A 17,500-nucleotide genomic window follows, 5' to 3' on the forward strand; every position below is an offset into this window, starting at 1 on the left:
GCCACCACCGTGAACCTGTACCTCAAGGGCAGCGTGTACCAGATTGAATCGACACACCTTCGCGCGCATCGCCTCCACTTTGTTGAAGAGGCAGACCAACAGCAACAGCAGCAGCAACGGCAACAGCAACGACAACAGCAACAGCAGCAGCAACGACAACAGCTACAGCAACAGCTACAGCAACAGCAACAGCAGGGTCATCCTTCAACAAGCCCAAACACCATTGATCGTGGCGCAACAACAGTCGATCTGCCCCCCTTATCGTCAGCTGGTGACCACAACAGCAGCAGCAGCAGCAGCGTCGCACAGGCGCAGCACGATGCCCCCTCTGCCCATACGAGAACATCAGCCACTACTTCACCCGTCGTCGTGCCAGCCCGACAGCAGCGCGCGGTGATGGCCAACGCTGCCGCTTTGAGAAGCGCATCTGCTTGTCAAATCTCGGCAATCTTGTGCGACGTCGACACGACTGAAGCACTGTGCAACGTGGCAGTGTGCAACCTCGTGTCTCTGGAGGCCCCCTTTGATGAGCACACTCTAGCTGCGCTGGTGTCCCTGCTGGAACAGCGGACGGGTGTGCTGAATCTGCCGCCTCTGGCTAGCCTCACTGTGAGAACGGCGGCCACATGCGTGCACAGCCTGTGCCATGTGTCAAGCCTCTTCCTGTACCTCAGCCAGTGCGAGCAGCTCAAGGGGCTGCACAGCATCGACAGCGTGCACGTGATGCAATCTCCGCGCCTCCAGCGCATTGCAGACTTCAAGCGGGTCCGCACACTGATCCTCCACGACTGCCCGCAGCCGCCGATCGCCACCCACGCGCTCACCGGCGTTGCCAGCACCCTCGCCCAGCTGCGCGAAGCACACGTGCACGCAGACGGCGGCGGGAGCACGGTGTCGATGATCTTCCGCTCGCCCGTCAACGACAACACGTTGCAGGGGTTGTGCCACGCCCATCACGTGCAGCTTCTCGATTGCTCCTTCGTCACTCGGCTCACCTCACTGACGTGGGTGACCAGCCTTCACGTTGAGGACTTGAAGCAGGATGCCGTGATTCCAAAGTTCCACGCTGCAACACAGCTGGTGTTCCGCAACTGCCCACACCTCAAGAGGCTTGAGGCTGGACCACGCCTGCAGCGGCTTCACGTCGCCAACTGCCCGCAGTTTGAAGGCCTGCCCACCATGTGCGTTGGTGTTTCCGTGGTGCTGAACAACACCGCCGTGACAGACTTCAGGCCCATTGCCGGCGTGCCTGAGTTGAGCTTGTCCAACATGGCTCACCTTGGTGGCACGACAACCCTGGAGGCGCGTGGTTTTACTGCAAAATGGCCCGTCAAGGGCATCACGGAGCTCCGGTCCAGCCTGCGTAAGCTCACACTGCGCAACCTGCCTGGCGCCAGTTGGCTGGAGACCATGCCCCACGTGGAGGTGTTTGTTGCCAAGGATTACGAGGCAACGGGCCCGGCGTACATGCCGCAGGCAGTGCGTGTGGAGCTGGAGGCCCCTGCAGCCATGCTCGAGCCCCTGTCCCACAGCGTGTGGACGCCAAGCCATCTACATGTGCACAACACGGACTCCTCGTGCATGAAGCTACTCGGCAGCCAAGCCGCCTTGCTGTTTGGCGGCGCTTTCGGCGGTGTGTGGGATGTGTCGTCCCGCCTTGGCATCAACTTGGAGACGCTGACGATGATCAACCTCCATGTGGTTCTCGGCGACGTGAAGGGTGTGCGGGACCTCAACCTCAGCAACTGCCTCGTCAACACGCGAACCAAGGAGGGCCAAGTGCCGGTGCTGAGCGAGTTGCCGCAGCAGCCGCAGCAGCAGCAGCACGATAGCCAAGATGCTGGCGGACAGCACACGGCAAGGAGCCGAGAAGCAGCGGGTTAGGCTGCGCCCTGGGCGAGCCAACCGGCACCGTTCAAAATGCAGGACACAGACGGAGTCAGGGAGTTGAAAGCGAGAGTGGATGAGAGGGTGAAAGTGAAAGTGAAAGTGAAAGTGAAAGTGGCGTGCTGTGGTGTGTTGCTTTCTTGCCTGTGTTGTTGTTCTTTGTATGAGGCGTGTGCGTTCAAGCCATGTTCTCTTCACTTGCTTGTCAGTCAAAGAAGTCAAAAGAGTAAAGGCCTGTTCTTGGGCACAGGGCACAGGGCACAGGAGGTAGATGGAAGGAACAAAGGAACAAAGCTGCTGAATTGGCTGAGTAGGAATCCTTGCAATCAGAAGAGAGCAAGCATGTTTGCACTTTTGCAGCAGGTTGAAGGGTTGAGGCGTGTTAGGTTTTTTTTTTTTTTGGGGGGGGGGGGGGAGGAGGAGGTTGTTTGCTTTTGTTTAACGGTCCTTCGGCCGTGCGCGGTGTTGTTCCACTGGCACTGGGCAGTTTTTTTTCTGGAGGAAGAAGCAAAGAAACAAGCAAAGCAGCAAGAAGCAAGAAGCAAAAGCAAGCTAGAGATGCAGTGGCGGTGTGTTGCGATTGCTGTGCTGATGGCACTGGCGGCGACGGTGCTGGTGACGGCAGTTGCCACCACGGCGGCGCCTGTCACTGCGAAGCTGGTGCTACACACACAAATGGCCACTGGGCCCGGGAGCGATTGCGTGGCCAAGGCGTGCTCACAAACGTGCATCCCAAGCACGGTGCAAGAATGGGGCAACTGCTGCAACCACACCGACACCTGTCGGTTTGATGTGGTGTTCCAGGACTATCGCTGCATTCCAGCCGGCCTCATTTGCTCTTGAGCATGTCGTGTGCGTGTGCATGTATGTGTGTGTGTGTGCATGTGTGTGTGTGTGTGTGTGCATGTGTGTGTGTGTGTGTGCTGTGTGCGTGACCCTCCCCCCTCCCCCCACCCCTCTCTGTCTGTCTCTGTCTCTCTGTCTGTCTCTCTGTCTGTCTCTCCCCCCCCCCGCTCTCTCTGCCTCGTCACCCCTCTGCCGTCAATGCTCCTTCTTTTGTGTGCTTCTTGCTGCCACATTCAATTCCTCCACCCCTCCCCCATATCTCTTTTCCGTCGCCCGTGCTCTGTTGCTGGTTACGTTACATATCCTCCCGCCTGACACTGCTGCTGCGTCATGCTGTTGCCTGTTACTGCACCAAGTTGTCTCTAATGAGTACACAAGGCAATATGCATTCGTTTCTTCCTTCGCCCAGCGCACGTCACATCACGTCAGGCCAGTCAGTGCGTTTAGTGTGGTGGTCGTCGGGGGGGGGGGGGATGTGGAAGCAAACAAAGAGGCGAGAAAGAGGGGGGAGCGGATGAAGCAGATAATCGGGAAGGGATGAGGGAAGATAACAAGAAGGGGAAAGGCGCCAAGTAAGCAAGCAGGCAGGCAGCGTAACGTTGGCCTGCGAGGGGCGCGGGGAAGAACTGCAGGTGAGCACGCGCAGAGCGCGCATGTCACATTTCAACGTGTGGTAAAGCAAGGAGGGGCAACAGGAGGAGTGCTGTGAGCGGTGCACACGCACGCGTGTAACGTGTCATTCCGACATCACCAACGCGTCACAGCCACGGTGGGCGAGAGTTGCCTTCAATAGACGTTTGTGGCGTTGTGACGGAGATGAGCGTCATCGAGGTGGTGCATGATCTTGCCCACATCCGATCCGCTGACAACAAAGTTGTACTGCAGGTATGGGCTTTCAGACACAAAGTTGAACTGCGTCTTGGTTTGCTTGGGGTCTTCCACAAACGTCATGTTCGTGGCGCGCCTGCACACGTGTGTGTGTGTGTGTGTGAGTGAGTGAGTGAGTGTGTGTGTGTGTGTGTGAGTGAGTGAGTGAGTGTGTGTGTGTGTGTGTGTGTGTGTGAGAGAGAGAGAGAGAGAGAGAGAGAGAGAGTGTGTGTGTGTGTGTGTGTGTGTGCGAGGTGAGAGGGTGAATGTGGTGAATGCAACACACGTGCAGCAAGGCGCCATCAGGCATGAAGTGCAAGAAGGAACAGCCAACCAGTTGAAGCCGTTCACATAGAGGATGGTGAGCTTAAGAGGCGACATCTGGTGCAGCATCCAGATGGCCTGCGTTGTTGAATTTGATTGATTCAAGCACACACAACTCAAACTAAGCACAACGCTGATGGCTGGGAGGCAAGGGATGCAAACACGCACACACACACATGCACAGTCTGCCCTACTGTCCGTCTCACGCTCGCTGTGTCTCTCCCAGCGTCTTTCCCACCATCTGTGTCTCTCCCAGCGTCTTTCCCACACACACACACACACACACACACACACACACACACACACACACACACACACACACACACACACACACACACACACACACACACACACACACACACACACTGCTTACAGAATCTGGGTGGCCGCAGTTGCGAGGGAAATCGGCATCTTGGCACACCTACGCGCACGCAAGTGTGGTCAACAGTGGTGAGGACGAACACAGAGAACTCTGGAATGCAAGGCAAGTAACAAACATGACACAAGGCATGTACGCACCACTGCTTTGCCCTGGTTGTCACAGTCAAGGCCGTGGGGGTCAAAGTGGTACTTGTAGATGGGCGGGTTGAAACCAGGCCCCGTCGTCAACGCACTGCATGATCCACGCACAAACGCAAGCAAACAAGCAAGTGAGTGGTCACACACGAAACGACTGCGTGCGTGAGCATCAGCAGCTGAACTGGTACGTCGAGGGAGAGAGACAGAGAACACACACACAGATACACACTCACACATACACACGCATAGATACACACTCACACACAGGCACACACACACACACAGACACATAGATACACACGCATAGATACACACTCATACACAGGCACACAGACACACAGACACAGACACACACACACACAGACACAAACGCAAGAGCTGCGACCACAACAACAACGTACGGGTACTTGAGGACGGAGCTGATGTCAAAGGCGGTGCCGTTGCCTGTAGCGCGCAGAGGGTTCTTTGGATCCACCAGTAGCTGCATACCCACGGCCATGTGTCCCACACAGCCCACAAGCAGGAGGGCAGCCAGCACTGCAGTGCACTTCATTTGCATTGTCTTCCTTGTTGCTTGCTTGCTTGCTGTTGGGTTGGTTGGAGGTGCTTTCAAATGCACCGTATGGGCCGGCCTATTCCTAGGTCACCACCACACGCAAGTTTGCCTTTGGCTTCCACAAGCAAAGTCAAAGCTGCCTTTTTGCTGTGAGAGAGAAGGAAGGGAAGCGAGGGGGAAAGCACGTTGTTCGCCTGCAAACACACACCTTCACCCACCAACCAGACCTCTTTCGCTTCCATCGCGTCCACTTCCCCAGCACTCCTTGGATCCTTCTCTTCTCCTGCACCGTTTGATCCTGCCCCCCCCCCCCATTGCCCATCAACCGTAAGCCATGGGGAAGAACAGGAACAAGTTCAAGCACAACAAGCACAACAAGCACAACAAACATCATGGTCCCAAGAGGGATGTGACCGCGATGATTGACGCGGTCAGTGTGCCAGTGAGCTACCTCCTGGCTGCCCCGCTGGTTGTGCGTGGGTGCTGTGCGTGGGTGCTGTGGTGTGTGGTGTGTGATGTGTGCTGTGGTGGGTGCTGTGGTGGGTACGATCTGCATTTCAAGTGCCACCGTTCTGCTCAACATGCTTGTCGTTGCCCGGTTGCATCCATCTCTCTCTCTGTCTCTCTCTGTCTCTCTCTCTGTGTGTGTGTGTGTGTCTCTCTCTCTCTGTCCTCTCTCTCTCTCTCTCCCCCCACTTGTAGAACATTCGCGCACACGATAACGTGTGGAACAAGCGCATCCAGTTTGAGCCTGCACAGGATCTCAAAGCAGCAACCGGCGGCCTCACCGGAACCCTGTCAGTGAAACGTCCAGGTATGTCGACCCATGGAACGGAACATTTGTGTGTGTGTGTGTGTGTGTGTGTGTGTGTGTGTGTGTGTGTGTGTGTGTGTGTGTGTGTGTGTGTGTGTGTGTGTGTGTGTACGCGTGAATATGTGGATGCCGCCTGGGTTTTTTCCTGTCTCCATCATGGCTTTGCTTGCATGTCTCCATCATGGCTCATGACTTATGATGGACGTGTGCAATGCCATCCCGGTTGTTCGTACCTGCAGAGAACGGATCGGCAGGTGCTTCCCACGTGCACCTTCGTGACAAAGATGGCTTTGTCGAGGCAAAGCGCCAGCTCTTCAACCAGGTCAGCATTGCTTGTGCTAGCGCATCACAAGGAGACGTGACAATATTCACACACACACGCAAGCGTCACTATATGTGTGTCGATGTGTGTGAGTGTATGCATGTCATAAGTGTACATGTGTGTGTGTGTTTGTGAGCCTGTGCATGCCACATGTGTGTATGTGTGGTTGCGTCTTGACTGTGCTGGCCATGGCGCCTGCTCACTGTAACTCTTCGCTGAATCGACAGAACACCCTCCGCGTGACATGGAAGAAGCCGCGGCCCATGGGCGCCGGTCTTGGCAACCTCGGCAACACGTGCTTCCTCAATGCCACGCTCCAGGTGCACCCATACCCCGGCTTTGTTGTGCACTGCAACGCTCGCCGTCGCACTTGGCATGTCTGCACTTGGTCTCCTTGCACAACCTGCTCTGCCCCGAAACTCACGTCGACACGCAACGCTCTGTTCTCTCACATCAGTGTCTCGCGTACACCCCAGCTCTGGCCAACTTCTGCCTGTGTAAGCACACCTTGCTTGCCATGTCCTTTGCTTTGTCGATCTTTGCTCGAGTATTCATGGTCAACGAGTCACCACTGCCGCTCCACTGCCGCAGCGTTGGCTTTTTTCTTCTCTCTTGCATCTCACCTTGTTCGTTCACGTTGTGGCAACACACATACTCATCCCCCGTTTTCCATCATGCACACACACACACACACACACACACACACACACACACACACACACACACACACACACACACACACACACACGCACACACATTCACACACACACACCGTCTCTCACTGTCTCACATGCGTACAAACGTATACACACACGTGTTTCATTCTTGTGTGTTGCAGCTGGGCAGTACCAGCGCACACACACGCCGCAGCCCGGGTTTGATGCGATGAAGCTTGTTGAGCTGCACGTGCACCGCTCCCTCACTAGCCCAAAGCGCACCGTGCTCCCAAAGGGAATCATCAACCACCTCAGACGTACGCTGCAGAAGCGCGTGTGCGTGTGCATGCATGCGTGCGTGCATGTGTGCGTGCGCATGCGTTCGTGCGTGTGAGTGTGTGTAATTGCGCATGCACGAATGCAAGCCGAGACAGCTGTTGCACGAGATCACAAATGCGTGCACACATGCCTCTCTACTTTCATCACATGCGTGCGTGGTTGCAGAGATCAACAAGGCGTTCCGGCATTACCAGCAGCAGGATGCACACGAGTTCTTCATCTGCCTCCTCGACGCCATGCAGACGGCCCTGCTCGGCGACTACAAGAAGTGAGCGTGATGGATGGTGTGTGCATGTGTGTGTGTGCGTGTGTGTGTGTGTGTGTGTGTGTGTGTGTGTGTGTGTGTGTGTGTGTGTGTGTGTGTGTGTGTGTGTGTGTGGGAGACAGGGCGAGGCATGCGCAGCTCCTGCAATTGGGGGAATAGGCGCTTGCGTTTGATGCCCTGGCGAACTTTGGCTCATCATTTCCTTGTGAACACCAACACGTCATCACCATTATCACCGCCGCCCTGTCCAACACCCCCCCCCCCGCTTCGCATCTCAGCCTTGACCTGCGTGTGCAAGAAACAACTGTCCTCCACCACATCTTTGGCGGTGAGTGCACACAACGCGCACGAGCGACTCAAGTCCTGGTGGTGGTGGTGCTGCTGATGATGGTGGTCATCGTGAACATGATGTGCGTGCGTGGCGTGTGTGTGTGTGTGCGTGTGTGCGTGCGTGGCATGTGTGTGTGTGTGTGCGTGCGTGGCATGTGTGTGAGTGTGAGTGTACATGCACGTGTGACTGGGCGAACACCTGACATTACATTTGACGCGACATCTGCGCCTGATGCGTACGTGTGCACGTGTGTGCGTGTTGTGACCAGGGTACCTCCGCTCTCAGATCCAGTGTGTGCGGTGCAAGCACTGCTCAAACACCTTTGAATCGTTTTTCGATCTCAGCATCGACATCAAGGCCGCAAACTCGGTACACACCTTTGCATGTGCATGTGCATGTGCATGTGCATGTGCGTGTGTGTGTGTCTGTGTGTGTGTCTATGTGTGCGTATGTGCGTGATTGTACATGTGCATGTGTGAATGTGTGAATGTGTGTACATGTGTATGTGTGTTAATGTTTGCATATGACTCGGGCGTTGCTGTGTTCAAATGGTGCTGACGGTTGTTACCCCTGTTCTTTCTGCAGTTGACGCGAGCGCTGCAGCAGTTTGTGACCAAAGAGCTGCTCTTCAAAACAAACTCCTACAGCTGCAGCGGGTAAATTCGCAGCTGTTTGCAGTTGGTCTGTGTTTGTGTGTGCGCGCGCGCGTGTGTGTGCGCGCGCGTGTGTGTGTGTGTGCGCGTGTGTGTGTTTGCATTCGCACATGAGGATCTTTTGTGCACGCAAGTCCAATGTGCTGCAGCTGTATCCAACCTTGCTGTGTGATCCTCCTGACTGACACCACCCCCACTCTCACCCTCTCCCTCGACACTGTGTGTGTGCGTGTGTGTGTGAACTGTCTGCCATACTCTGTCGTCCACTCTGTGGTGTGTGCATGCTAGGTGCAAGAACAAAGTGCCAGCGACCAAGCAGCTGACCATCCACCGCCTGCCAAACGTCCTCTGTATCCAACTCAAGCGCTTCAGCTTCATGAGGTTGCAGGAACGATGATGATGGCGATGGTGGTTGTTCGAGGGGCTCCTGCGGTGACGGTAGTTGAAGCGTCTGTGATTGTTGACGTGGAGTTGTGGTGGTGATGGCCAAGTGTACGATTGTCCGAAGAATGAATGGGACCAATGGACGAGAATGCAATGCAGCTGTGTTTGCATGTTTGCTTACATGCCCGTGTTCGTGTACAATCCTGCGTGCCTTTTCCTGTGTTGTGCTGCAGCCACTTTGGGTCGAAGCTGCGACACAAGGTTTCGTATCCGATGCAACTGAACGTCCACGAGTTCCTCTCCCGCTCCATTGTGAGTCGCTGCACCTGCTTGCGCTGGCGTCTGCACTTGTGCATACGTGTGCGAGTGTGAGTGCGATTGTGTGTGCGTCTGCACTTGTGCATACGTGTGCGAGTGTGAGTGCGATTGTGTGTGCGTCTGCACTTGTGCATACGTGTGCGAGTGTGAGTGCGATTGTGTGTGCGTCTGCACTTGTGCATACGTGTGCGAGTGTGAGTGCGATTGTGTGTGTGTGTGAGTGCGACTGTGTGTGTGTGTGCGAGTGTGAGTGCGAGTGTGAGTGCGACTGTGTGTGTGTGTGCGAGTGTGAGTGCGAGTGTGAGTGCGAATGTGTGTGTGTGAGTGCGAGTGTGTGTGTGTGTGTGTGTGTGTGTGTGTGTGTGCCAGTTTGTCTGACCTGTGCCAGCACTCTTTATTTCCTCGTTGTTGCACCCAACACACCACACCACGCACGCACAACGCACCGCTCACGCACCTACCACCACCTACCACCCCCATCACCCACGAAAATTCCTTCTGTATTCTTTGCTGGCACTGCCTCAGCGGTCCCGCATCTCGCGTGGGGCGTGCCGGTACGAGCTGTACGGTGTGCTGGTGCACCTGGGGGCCACGCTCTCCTCGGGACACTACATCGCCTACGTGCGCGCTGCAAACGGCATGTGGTACTGTGCTGACGACGACGACGTGAGTAGATTGGCGTGACGCAATGCTGCGAGCATGAGGGGGTGGAGTGGGGTGGAGCGGAGGGTAAGGGTAAGGGTTAGGATGTGTGTGGGTGTGTATGCATGTACAGTGTTGTGCGCGCGCGCTTGTGTGTGTGTGTTGTATATGCTCGTGCGGTCGTGCAAGTGCGTTTTGCATTTGTGCGTGCGTGTGCACTGCATATCCTTGAACGGATACACGTTGCCCTCTGGCCTTGATTCCATTCTCTCCGTTCTCATCATCTCTCACGCCCATTCCCAACAAATCACAACCTGTTTGCGATGCCACTGGTTTGCAGGTCCGCTTTTCAAAGGAGAACGAGGTGCTCAATCAGGCTGCGTATATGCTGTTTTACACGCGCACAGACAACAAGCCGCCACCTACCGCCTACTGCCCACAGCCGAAGGTGTGCATGGACGTGTGCGCGCATGTACATGTGTGTGTGTGTTTGTGTGTATGTGTGTGCAAATGTGTGCATGTGTGAACATGTGCATGTGTGCGTGAATGTGTGGAGGTTGAAAGCAGCACGTGTGTATGTGTGCGCGCGTTTGAGTACTTTGCGTTTTGTTTGTTTTGCGTGTTTTTGTGTGCTTATGTGTGTTGTGTGTGTTTGTTGTGTGCTTGTGTGCTTGTTGTGTTCTGTGCGCTGACTGCCGTTTGCCCTGGCCACCACCAGGCTGAGGTGCCCGCCAAAGCAGCGGCGAAGCAGAAGGCGTCACCCGCAGACACAAACCAGCAGCAGCAGCAGCAGCAGCAGATAACGAAGCAGGGTCAAGCGGATGCAAGCAAGGACAAGCCAGCACAGGCGGCTGCCATGCAAGGTGTGGAACAGCAACAGCAACAACAGCAACAGAAGAAGAAGAAAGCGGAGAAGCCAGCGGCTGGCAGTGCGAGTTCGCTCATGGACGGCGTCGCGGCAGCTGTTGCTTCCTCAGGTGGGTGCAATTGGCGTCTTGTGTATTGTGGTTGAGCTGCACATAACAAGCTGTAGCAGGGGCTAGAAGAAGTGATTACCCACGCACACACACACACACACACACACACACACACACACACACACACACGCACACACACACATACAAGCACACAAGCACACAAGCATATACACACACACACAAGCACACACATGTTCACATGCACCCGTGCACGCATTTACGCACATGCGTCACGATTGGTTATTTTTTGGTCGTTCACACTTCCCCTGCTGTGCACAGACTCTGAGTCAGAAGAGGATGGATCATCATCATCATCGTCGTCAGAGGAGGAAGACGTCGGGGAGGAGTTACCGTTTGCACCACCACAGCGTGCTGTTCCCAACGGCGGCATTGCTCGCAGCGACAGCACCAGCAGCACCAGCAGCAGCGAGGGCTTCATGGACCGCAACCGTGAGTTTGAATTGCTTGATGGTTTGCGTTTTTCTGTTGTTCCTGTGATGCGGCCGCGGGTGTGCCTTTGGTTTTTGGTTTTGTTTTTGAGGCGATGCCATCACATACAAGTGCACTGCTGCAGTGCTGAGGCCTTGACTGACCTGTCCACGCTGCTCACCTTCACACTCTTGTCTCCCCATCCGCTATAACACCTCCCCCACCTCTGTTACACCACCACCACCACCACCACCTCCTCCTCCTCCTCCTCCTCCTCCTTTTTCTTCTTCCTCACATCACCTCGTGCGTCGGCATTGTCTTTTCTCGTCTACAGCGACGTATGACCCTGTGATCACGACGACAGACGAGCGGTGCATGTGGACGGTGCAGCTCAACCCTCCCCGCCCCTGGCGACCCGCATACCGCCGCGAGCGATGGGTATGAACGGACGGATGGATGGATGGATGGATGGAGAGTGGTGGTGGTGGTGGTGGTGGTGGTGGTGGTGGCGGTGGCGGTGGCGGTGGTGAATATGTGTGGCGGAGGCGAAAATAGTTAAGGGTTGTGACGGTGCTGCGTGATGGCCACCAGTTGTGCCTGGTGGCGCTGGCTGGGGTGGGTATAGAACGCTTGTGCGTGCTCATTGTATGTGAGAGCCCTATGTATGCCTCACCTCATCCTGCCGTGCCGTGCCACCCGCGTGTTGACTGTGCCCAGGATCGCTACGCTACCATCAGCGGGTGGCGCGTAACGAACGACGACGACGACGTCGACGACGAAGGCAGAGGTGGCGACGACAATGACGGGGAGCTGCCGTCGAAGCGAGCCAAGGCGATGGTTGAGCTGCAGCAGCTGCAAGCGCAGGGAGGAAGCCTGGACAGCGAGGACGACAGCGATGACGAGGAGTTTGTGCCCTCACGGCGCTCGCGCATGGCGACGGGTGCTGATGATGATGATGATGATGATGATGAGGATGCCATTGGTGCAGTGAGCATGGAGGAGCTTGAGTCGCTGTTTAAGGAGCAGGCCGACCACGCCCGGCAAGAGCGCGAACACGCAGGGGTGGCGGAAGACGGAGAGGGAAAAACGAAAGTTGAGAAGAAGCAGGCGAAGCAAGCAGTTGTAGCACCAGTCGCGACAGCAGCAACAGCAGCGTCGAGCGATAATGATGATGGGGGTGAGGGGGATGTGTCGCTGCCGATTGGTTCAGGCGATATCGAGGATCACCATCGCGCCGTGCTGGACAACACAGTCATCGACATTCTGCAGCGCGTCTCAAAAGGTGACGCCATGCTCTGTGTGTGTGTGTGTGTGTGTGTGGCATAGTGTGGTGTGTCATGTGGCGATGGGCATTGATCCATCAACAATCTAAAGCACGTGCTGAACTGTTGACACGTGCATGCACGTCAATGCTCACCATGCATCGATTTATTCATTTTGGCTGCAGATGTGCGAGCGCGTGTGCTGGCGTGCGTGAATGCTGAACTGTACCATCACCTGACACAAGCCACCGCTGCGGTTCTTGAGGTGTGCAGAGGCGGACCTGTGCACCACATTCGTTTTGTGTGTGCGTGTGCGTGTGCGTGTGCGTGTGCGTGTGCTTGGTTGCTTCCATGTGCATTCACTAACCCCTTGTATGCGCCTGCGTTGCGCATCGAATACTCTTTGTGGTCCTCACGCCCTCATCCAACGTGCACCACACGCACCCATCTTGTCTGCCCGGATGTGTTCCGTAGGCGCTGAGCGAGGATGAACGCGCTGCGCTCACCAGCAGCAACGGTGGTGATGACGACGATGATGATGACGAGTTTTTGCTTGAGCTGGAGGAGCTGCCTGTGCAGCTTCATCGCAGCATTGCCGCCGCCGTCTCCAACAACGTCTACAAGGTACCGTGCAACCGCAGTGGCGGTGGCGGTGGTGGTGGTGTTGTTGTTGTTGTTTAAGTTGTTGTTGTTTAAGTTGTTGTTGTTGTTGTTTAAGTTGTTGTTTAAGTTGTTGTTACAGTTGTTGCTGTGCTTCGATGCACGTGGGCATGTGCTGCTGCCAATGTTAGTATCGCTGCACCATTTCTCATTGGCGATGCGTGCATGTGTGCATCTTGTCATACCTTGTCTGTGCTTCGCGATGTCGTTGTTGGTCGGGCAGATGCTTGAGGAGCTCTACGGCAGTGATGGTGCTGAGGAGGATGATGATGAGAAGCAAGGTGCCGGCAGCAGTGATGAAGAGGAGGAAGGAGACGGTGACGGCGCATCGTCCAGCGGCGAGGAGGGTGATGTGGCGGCACCAGATGGCGGCCATGCACCCGGCCCGATGCAGATGAACGGCGCTGCTGCTCACCGCTCCTACGCAGCTGACAGCGACAGCGAGGACGATGACGCCGCCAACATCTCTTTTGAGGACGATGACGAGGAAGAGGACGAGATGCACCGTGGCGAGGGCGCCAGCGACAGTGACAGTAACAGTGACAGTGACAGTGACAGTGAGGGGTCTGATGCCGACGAGGCTGGCGCAACCACGGCAGCGCAGCAGGATGTGGACGTGGTGGCGTGGAATGTGGACCGTGGCACAACAGAACAAATTGTCAAGGTCAGGGAGCGCGCGCGTGTGTGTGTGTGTGTGTGTGTACATGTGTGTGAATGTGCATGTGTGTGTGTGCGTGTGTGCACCGGGGACATATTTTTGGTTGTTTGTTTCAGAGGTTCAACTGGTGTATTGCTGACTTGCACGCTGTTTGTTCGCTCGGCCTCATGTGTGTGTGTGTGTGTGTGCGTAAACGTTGTGTGTTGAATCAGAGCAAGAAGAAGGCATTGTGGGACGGCAAACGCCGTACAGCTGTTGATCCAAAACAGGCGGACGCCAGTGAAGCAGGTGTGTTTGTGTGTGTGTTTGTGTTTGTGTGTGTGTGTGTGTTTGTTGGGTGTTTGTGTGCCGACACGACTACTGCGCTCGACGGTATTGTTGGTTGCTGATCCTTACTCCCTTTGCCTTGCGTGGTCGTGTCACCAGTTACGACGTGGGATGACACACATAGTAGTGCACTTGCACCGCTTCCAAAGCCACACAAGAGCAAAGAGGAGCGTGATCGCGAGGCCTTTGATGAGGTGCGACTGCATGTATGCATGCGTTATGTGTGTTTGTGTGTTTGCGCTTCATGTGTGTGTGTTTGTGTGCGTTTGCGCTTTATGTGTTTGCGCTTTATGTGTGTGTGTGTGTGTGTTTGTGTGCGTTTGTGCTGTGTGTGTGTGTGTTTGTGCGTGTTTGCGCTTTATGTGTGTGTGTGTGTGTGTGTGTGTGTGTGTGGATTGCACATTGTGTATTTGTACGGGTGCGGTTTTGTGCACGTATGCGTTATTTCTTGAGCGAATGCCGCATTCATGGTTGTCGTGCATTGATGCCCCCTTGCACTTCCATCTTAAGGAAATGGACCGTGGCCGCGTGAAGAAGGTGCGGGGCCCGAAACAGGCGCCAACGGACCTGAAGAGCAAGTTCAACGCCATGGTGGTTGCACAGAAGGAGGGCAAGGCGGTCGTGCCGGACAAGAAGCGACAGAAGAAGCGGCACATCAAGCAGATGAAGAAGAGGAACCACAACAGACGACTCGCCAGTGGCAGCCACGCCAGAACGCCTCAACATGAAAACTGAATTAAGTCGTATCGTGGATTAAACTGAATTCAGTCTACACAACCAACCCCCAAGCAAGCAAGCCAAGAAGAAAAAAAAATTCTTTGGCTGTTTCTCTCCCCACAACAAACGAAGAAGGAAGATAAGTGAAGTGGCAAAGTGCCACCACGACGACGACCGTCACAGCAATCATCAGCAGCAGCGACTCGGTGTGAGCGAGAGGGGACAGCAGAGCGGAGTGGGCGAGCAAGGAGGAGAAGGAGGAGGAGGAGGAGGAGGCGATCATCATCACGCAGGACAAAAGGAAAGGTCTTGCTTGGCAGCGAAGGCGGAAATGATCCTAACCAACGGCACGACCCGGTTGCAGCCGGGCGACCGTGTCATGTTCGACAGGAAGTATCCCGCTATCGTCCGGTGCGTTGCTGTTGTCGTTGTTGTTGTCGTTGTTGTTGTTGTTGTTGGTGGTGGTGGTGGTGGTGTATGTGCATGTGAATGTGAATGTGCGTGTCGCTTGTAGACGCCACGGCGACTCGAGTACATGTGTGTGTGTGTGTGTGTTGGAACGCTCATGTTGTTGTGTGATTGTATGTGATCATGCCCTGAAGGTACTTTGGCAAGGTCGGCTCCTCGCCAAAGGTTTGGGTTGGCGTTGAGCTGCAGGATCAGGTTGGCAAGAACGATGGTTGCGCTGGCGGGAAGAGGTATTTCAAGTGCAAGCCCGGCTACGGCATCTTTGCCCTTCCAAGTCGCTTCACAAAACGACCCGAGGTGTGTGTGTGTGTGTGTGTGTGTGCTCGTGTGTGTGTGTGTGCTCGTGTGTGTGTGCTCGTGTGTGTGTGCTCGTGTGTGTGTGCTCGTGTGTGTGTGCGTTCGTGTGTGTGCTCGTGTGTGTGTGCTCGTGTGCGTGTGCTCGTGTGTGTGTGTGCGTTCGTGTGCGTGCTCGTGTGTGTGTGTGCTCGTGTGCGTGTGCTCGTGTGTGCGCGCGTTCGTGTGTGTGCGTGTGTGTTTGTTTGTGTGCATGTGCGTGTGCGCGTGTGTGAGTGAGTGAGTGAGTGCGCTGCGGCTCTTGTGTGAACTGGGACTTTGTGTGACAATCACGCCCTCTTCTGCCGTTCGCCTCGATTCTCTGCCGCGTGTATGCTCACGCTTCCATGCGTAAATCACCATTATGCAGTTGGAGATTGGGTGCAAGGTGGTTGTGAAAAAGCAGTACGTCGGGACAGTTCGCTTCATCGGAGAAACAGAGTACTCAACTGGCGAATGGGTTGGCGTAGAACTGAAAGATCCAGGTGAGGCTCAACCGCGGTCACTGCCTCAAACTGCACGGCTGAATGCCACATACGCGGCTGCATGCAAACACCTTGGTTGGCTACAGCCATCATCAGATGCAACAACACATGCCATATTCATCCTCCCGTCAACTCTTTTGATTGTCTTGCTTGAAATGACCCTTGACGATTTGTGTGAATGGTGGCATGCATGCAGTTGGCAAGCATGACGGGATGTTCAGAGGCAAGCGCTACTTCACGTGCGCCAAGGGTCACGGCATCTTTGCTCGACCAACACAGGTCGTGCGCGCCCTCAGCGACACCCACAGCACAGGTTCGTGGTGTGTGTGTGTGTGTGTGTGTGCGCGCGCGCAGCGTGTGTGTTTGCAGTGCGCGTGCGTGTCTGTGTACAGTGTGCTTGCGTTATGTATGTGCTTGTTTGGCCGTGCACTTGCTACGACTCACACATACTCTGACCACCCCCCCCCTTCTCCCACTGCACGACATTCTCGGGGTGCAGATGGAAGAAGAACACAACGGTAAGGCACCTGTGCTGTGCCTTGAAGTAGTGTCTGTTTGCCTGTGCAACACTAGTGCTGCTTCAGAGAACCCAACAACACACATTCATCACGCAACCAGCTTGCTCGTTGTCCTCCTGTCATGCTTTGCGCTGCCATTCACTGCCACATCCCCTGATGCATTCCCATCCTTCTCACCTTCACGCACTTACACATTCAACCACGCTCTGTTTCTTCACATCATCCCATCACACACACACACACACACACACACACACTCACACACACATACGCGCATACACACACACACGCATACACACACATACGCGCACATACCAGGCGGTCGAGGTCGTCCCCGGATGCGGCTGCGCAGTCGCAGGACCTCAAGGACGCACTCGCAGAGCTGGTGCGCATGCATGTGCCCCCGTGTGTGTTCATGTGCGTGACATGCATGCGTTCTGACTGTCCGTGTACATGTGTGTGCACGTGTATGTGTGCATGTGTGCATGTGTACATGTGTGTGTGTGTGTGCTGATGAAGTGCGACGCCCCGACCTGCTGACGTCTCCACTGTCGATTTTCTTATGAACAGGACAAGTTGCGAGAGGAAAACTCTGGCTTGAAACGACAGGTGGGCTTGCACATGCAATGGACAGGGCATCAACACACGACACAGGACAAATGCACTGCACTTGTGCCTCACAAGCACACGCACACACATAGACACACACACGCTCACACACACACACACTCACTCACACACACACAAACACACACACACACGCTCACACAAACACACACACAACACACACACACACACGTTGCGTCCAGGTTGAGGATCTGCGGAAGCTTGTGGTGACGGCAGAGCAGCTGAGCCTGAGCGAGCACGTGCAGGACATTTTGCCCGGAAACATGGCGGATCCTACGGAGGAGGAGATTGAGCGGCGGTCCTCCTTCTCCTCGGG

At 55.3% G+C, this 17,500-nt stretch overlaps 4 protein-coding genes across 4 annotated transcripts in view; 3 read left to right on the top strand and 1 right to left on the bottom strand.

The window, feature by feature from the left end:
• Positions 1-2,730, top strand: part of PTSG_08849 (uncharacterized protein) — a gene marked incomplete at both ends in the record, with an annotated part of 3,138 nt that extends 408 nt beyond the window's left edge. Inside the window, 2 exons of the mRNA XM_004990179.1 lie at positions 1-1,879; positions 2,375-2,730. The exon at positions 1-1,879 is cut by the window's left edge and continues 408 nt beyond it. Coding sequence (XP_004990236.1) covers positions 1-1,879; positions 2,375-2,730 — 2,235 coding nt within the window. The remainder of the gene's footprint in view (positions 1,880-2,374) is intronic.
• A 380-nt stretch (positions 2,731-3,110) lies between these two features.
• On the bottom strand, positions 3,111-5,109 carry PTSG_08850 (uncharacterized protein). The gene is made up of 5 exons (XM_004990180.1): positions 4,845-5,109; positions 4,444-4,537; positions 4,298-4,345; positions 3,935-4,002; positions 3,111-3,697 (listed from the first exon to the last, which is right to left on the bottom strand). The coding sequence occupies exons 1-5, from the start codon at positions 5,000-5,002 to the stop codon at positions 3,520-3,522; spliced, it is 546 nt and encodes a 181-aa protein (XP_004990237.1). The 5' UTR covers positions 5,003-5,109; the 3' UTR covers positions 3,111-3,519.
• Positions 5,110-5,148: 39 nt separating this feature from the next.
• Positions 5,149-14,805, top strand: PTSG_08851 (uncharacterized protein). Its single transcript, XM_004990181.1, has 24 exons — positions 5,149-5,429; positions 5,702-5,813; positions 6,053-6,135; positions 6,363-6,455; positions 6,593-6,632; positions 6,974-7,108; positions 7,296-7,398; positions 7,674-7,723; positions 7,995-8,095; positions 8,312-8,382; positions 8,668-8,760; positions 8,997-9,075; positions 9,607-9,747; positions 10,064-10,171; positions 10,442-10,700; positions 10,980-11,150; positions 11,464-11,567; positions 11,847-12,411; positions 12,577-12,656; positions 12,866-13,015; positions 13,275-13,715; positions 13,922-13,997; positions 14,136-14,230; positions 14,547-14,805. The coding sequence occupies exons 1-24, from the start codon at positions 5,334-5,336 to the stop codon at positions 14,769-14,771; spliced, it is 3,471 nt and encodes a 1,156-aa protein (XP_004990238.1). The 5' UTR covers positions 5,149-5,333; the 3' UTR covers positions 14,772-14,805.
• A 279-nt stretch (positions 14,806-15,084) lies between these two features.
• PTSG_08852 (uncharacterized protein) overlaps positions 15,085-17,500 on the top strand; it is a gene marked incomplete at its 5' end in the record, with an annotated part of 4,730 nt that continues 2,314 nt past the window's right edge. Inside the window, 8 exons of the mRNA XM_004990182.1 lie at positions 15,085-15,164; positions 15,356-15,518; positions 15,925-16,039; positions 16,236-16,352; positions 16,539-16,557; positions 16,876-16,942; positions 17,128-17,166; positions 17,367-17,500. The exon at positions 17,367-17,500 is cut by the window's right edge and continues 470 nt beyond it. Of these exons, the coding sequence (XP_004990239.1) occupies positions 15,085-15,164; positions 15,356-15,518; positions 15,925-16,039; positions 16,236-16,352; positions 16,539-16,557; positions 16,876-16,942; positions 17,128-17,166; positions 17,367-17,500 (734 nt within the window). The remainder of the gene's footprint in view (positions 15,165-15,355; positions 15,519-15,924; positions 16,040-16,235; positions 16,353-16,538; positions 16,558-16,875; positions 16,943-17,127; positions 17,167-17,366) is intronic.

Source organism: Salpingoeca rosetta (genome assembly GCF_000188695.1).
Source record: "Salpingoeca rosetta unplaced genomic scaffold supercont1.25, whole genome shotgun sequence".
NCBI classification, from domain to species: Eukaryota; class Choanoflagellata; order Craspedida; family Salpingoecidae; genus Salpingoeca; species Salpingoeca rosetta.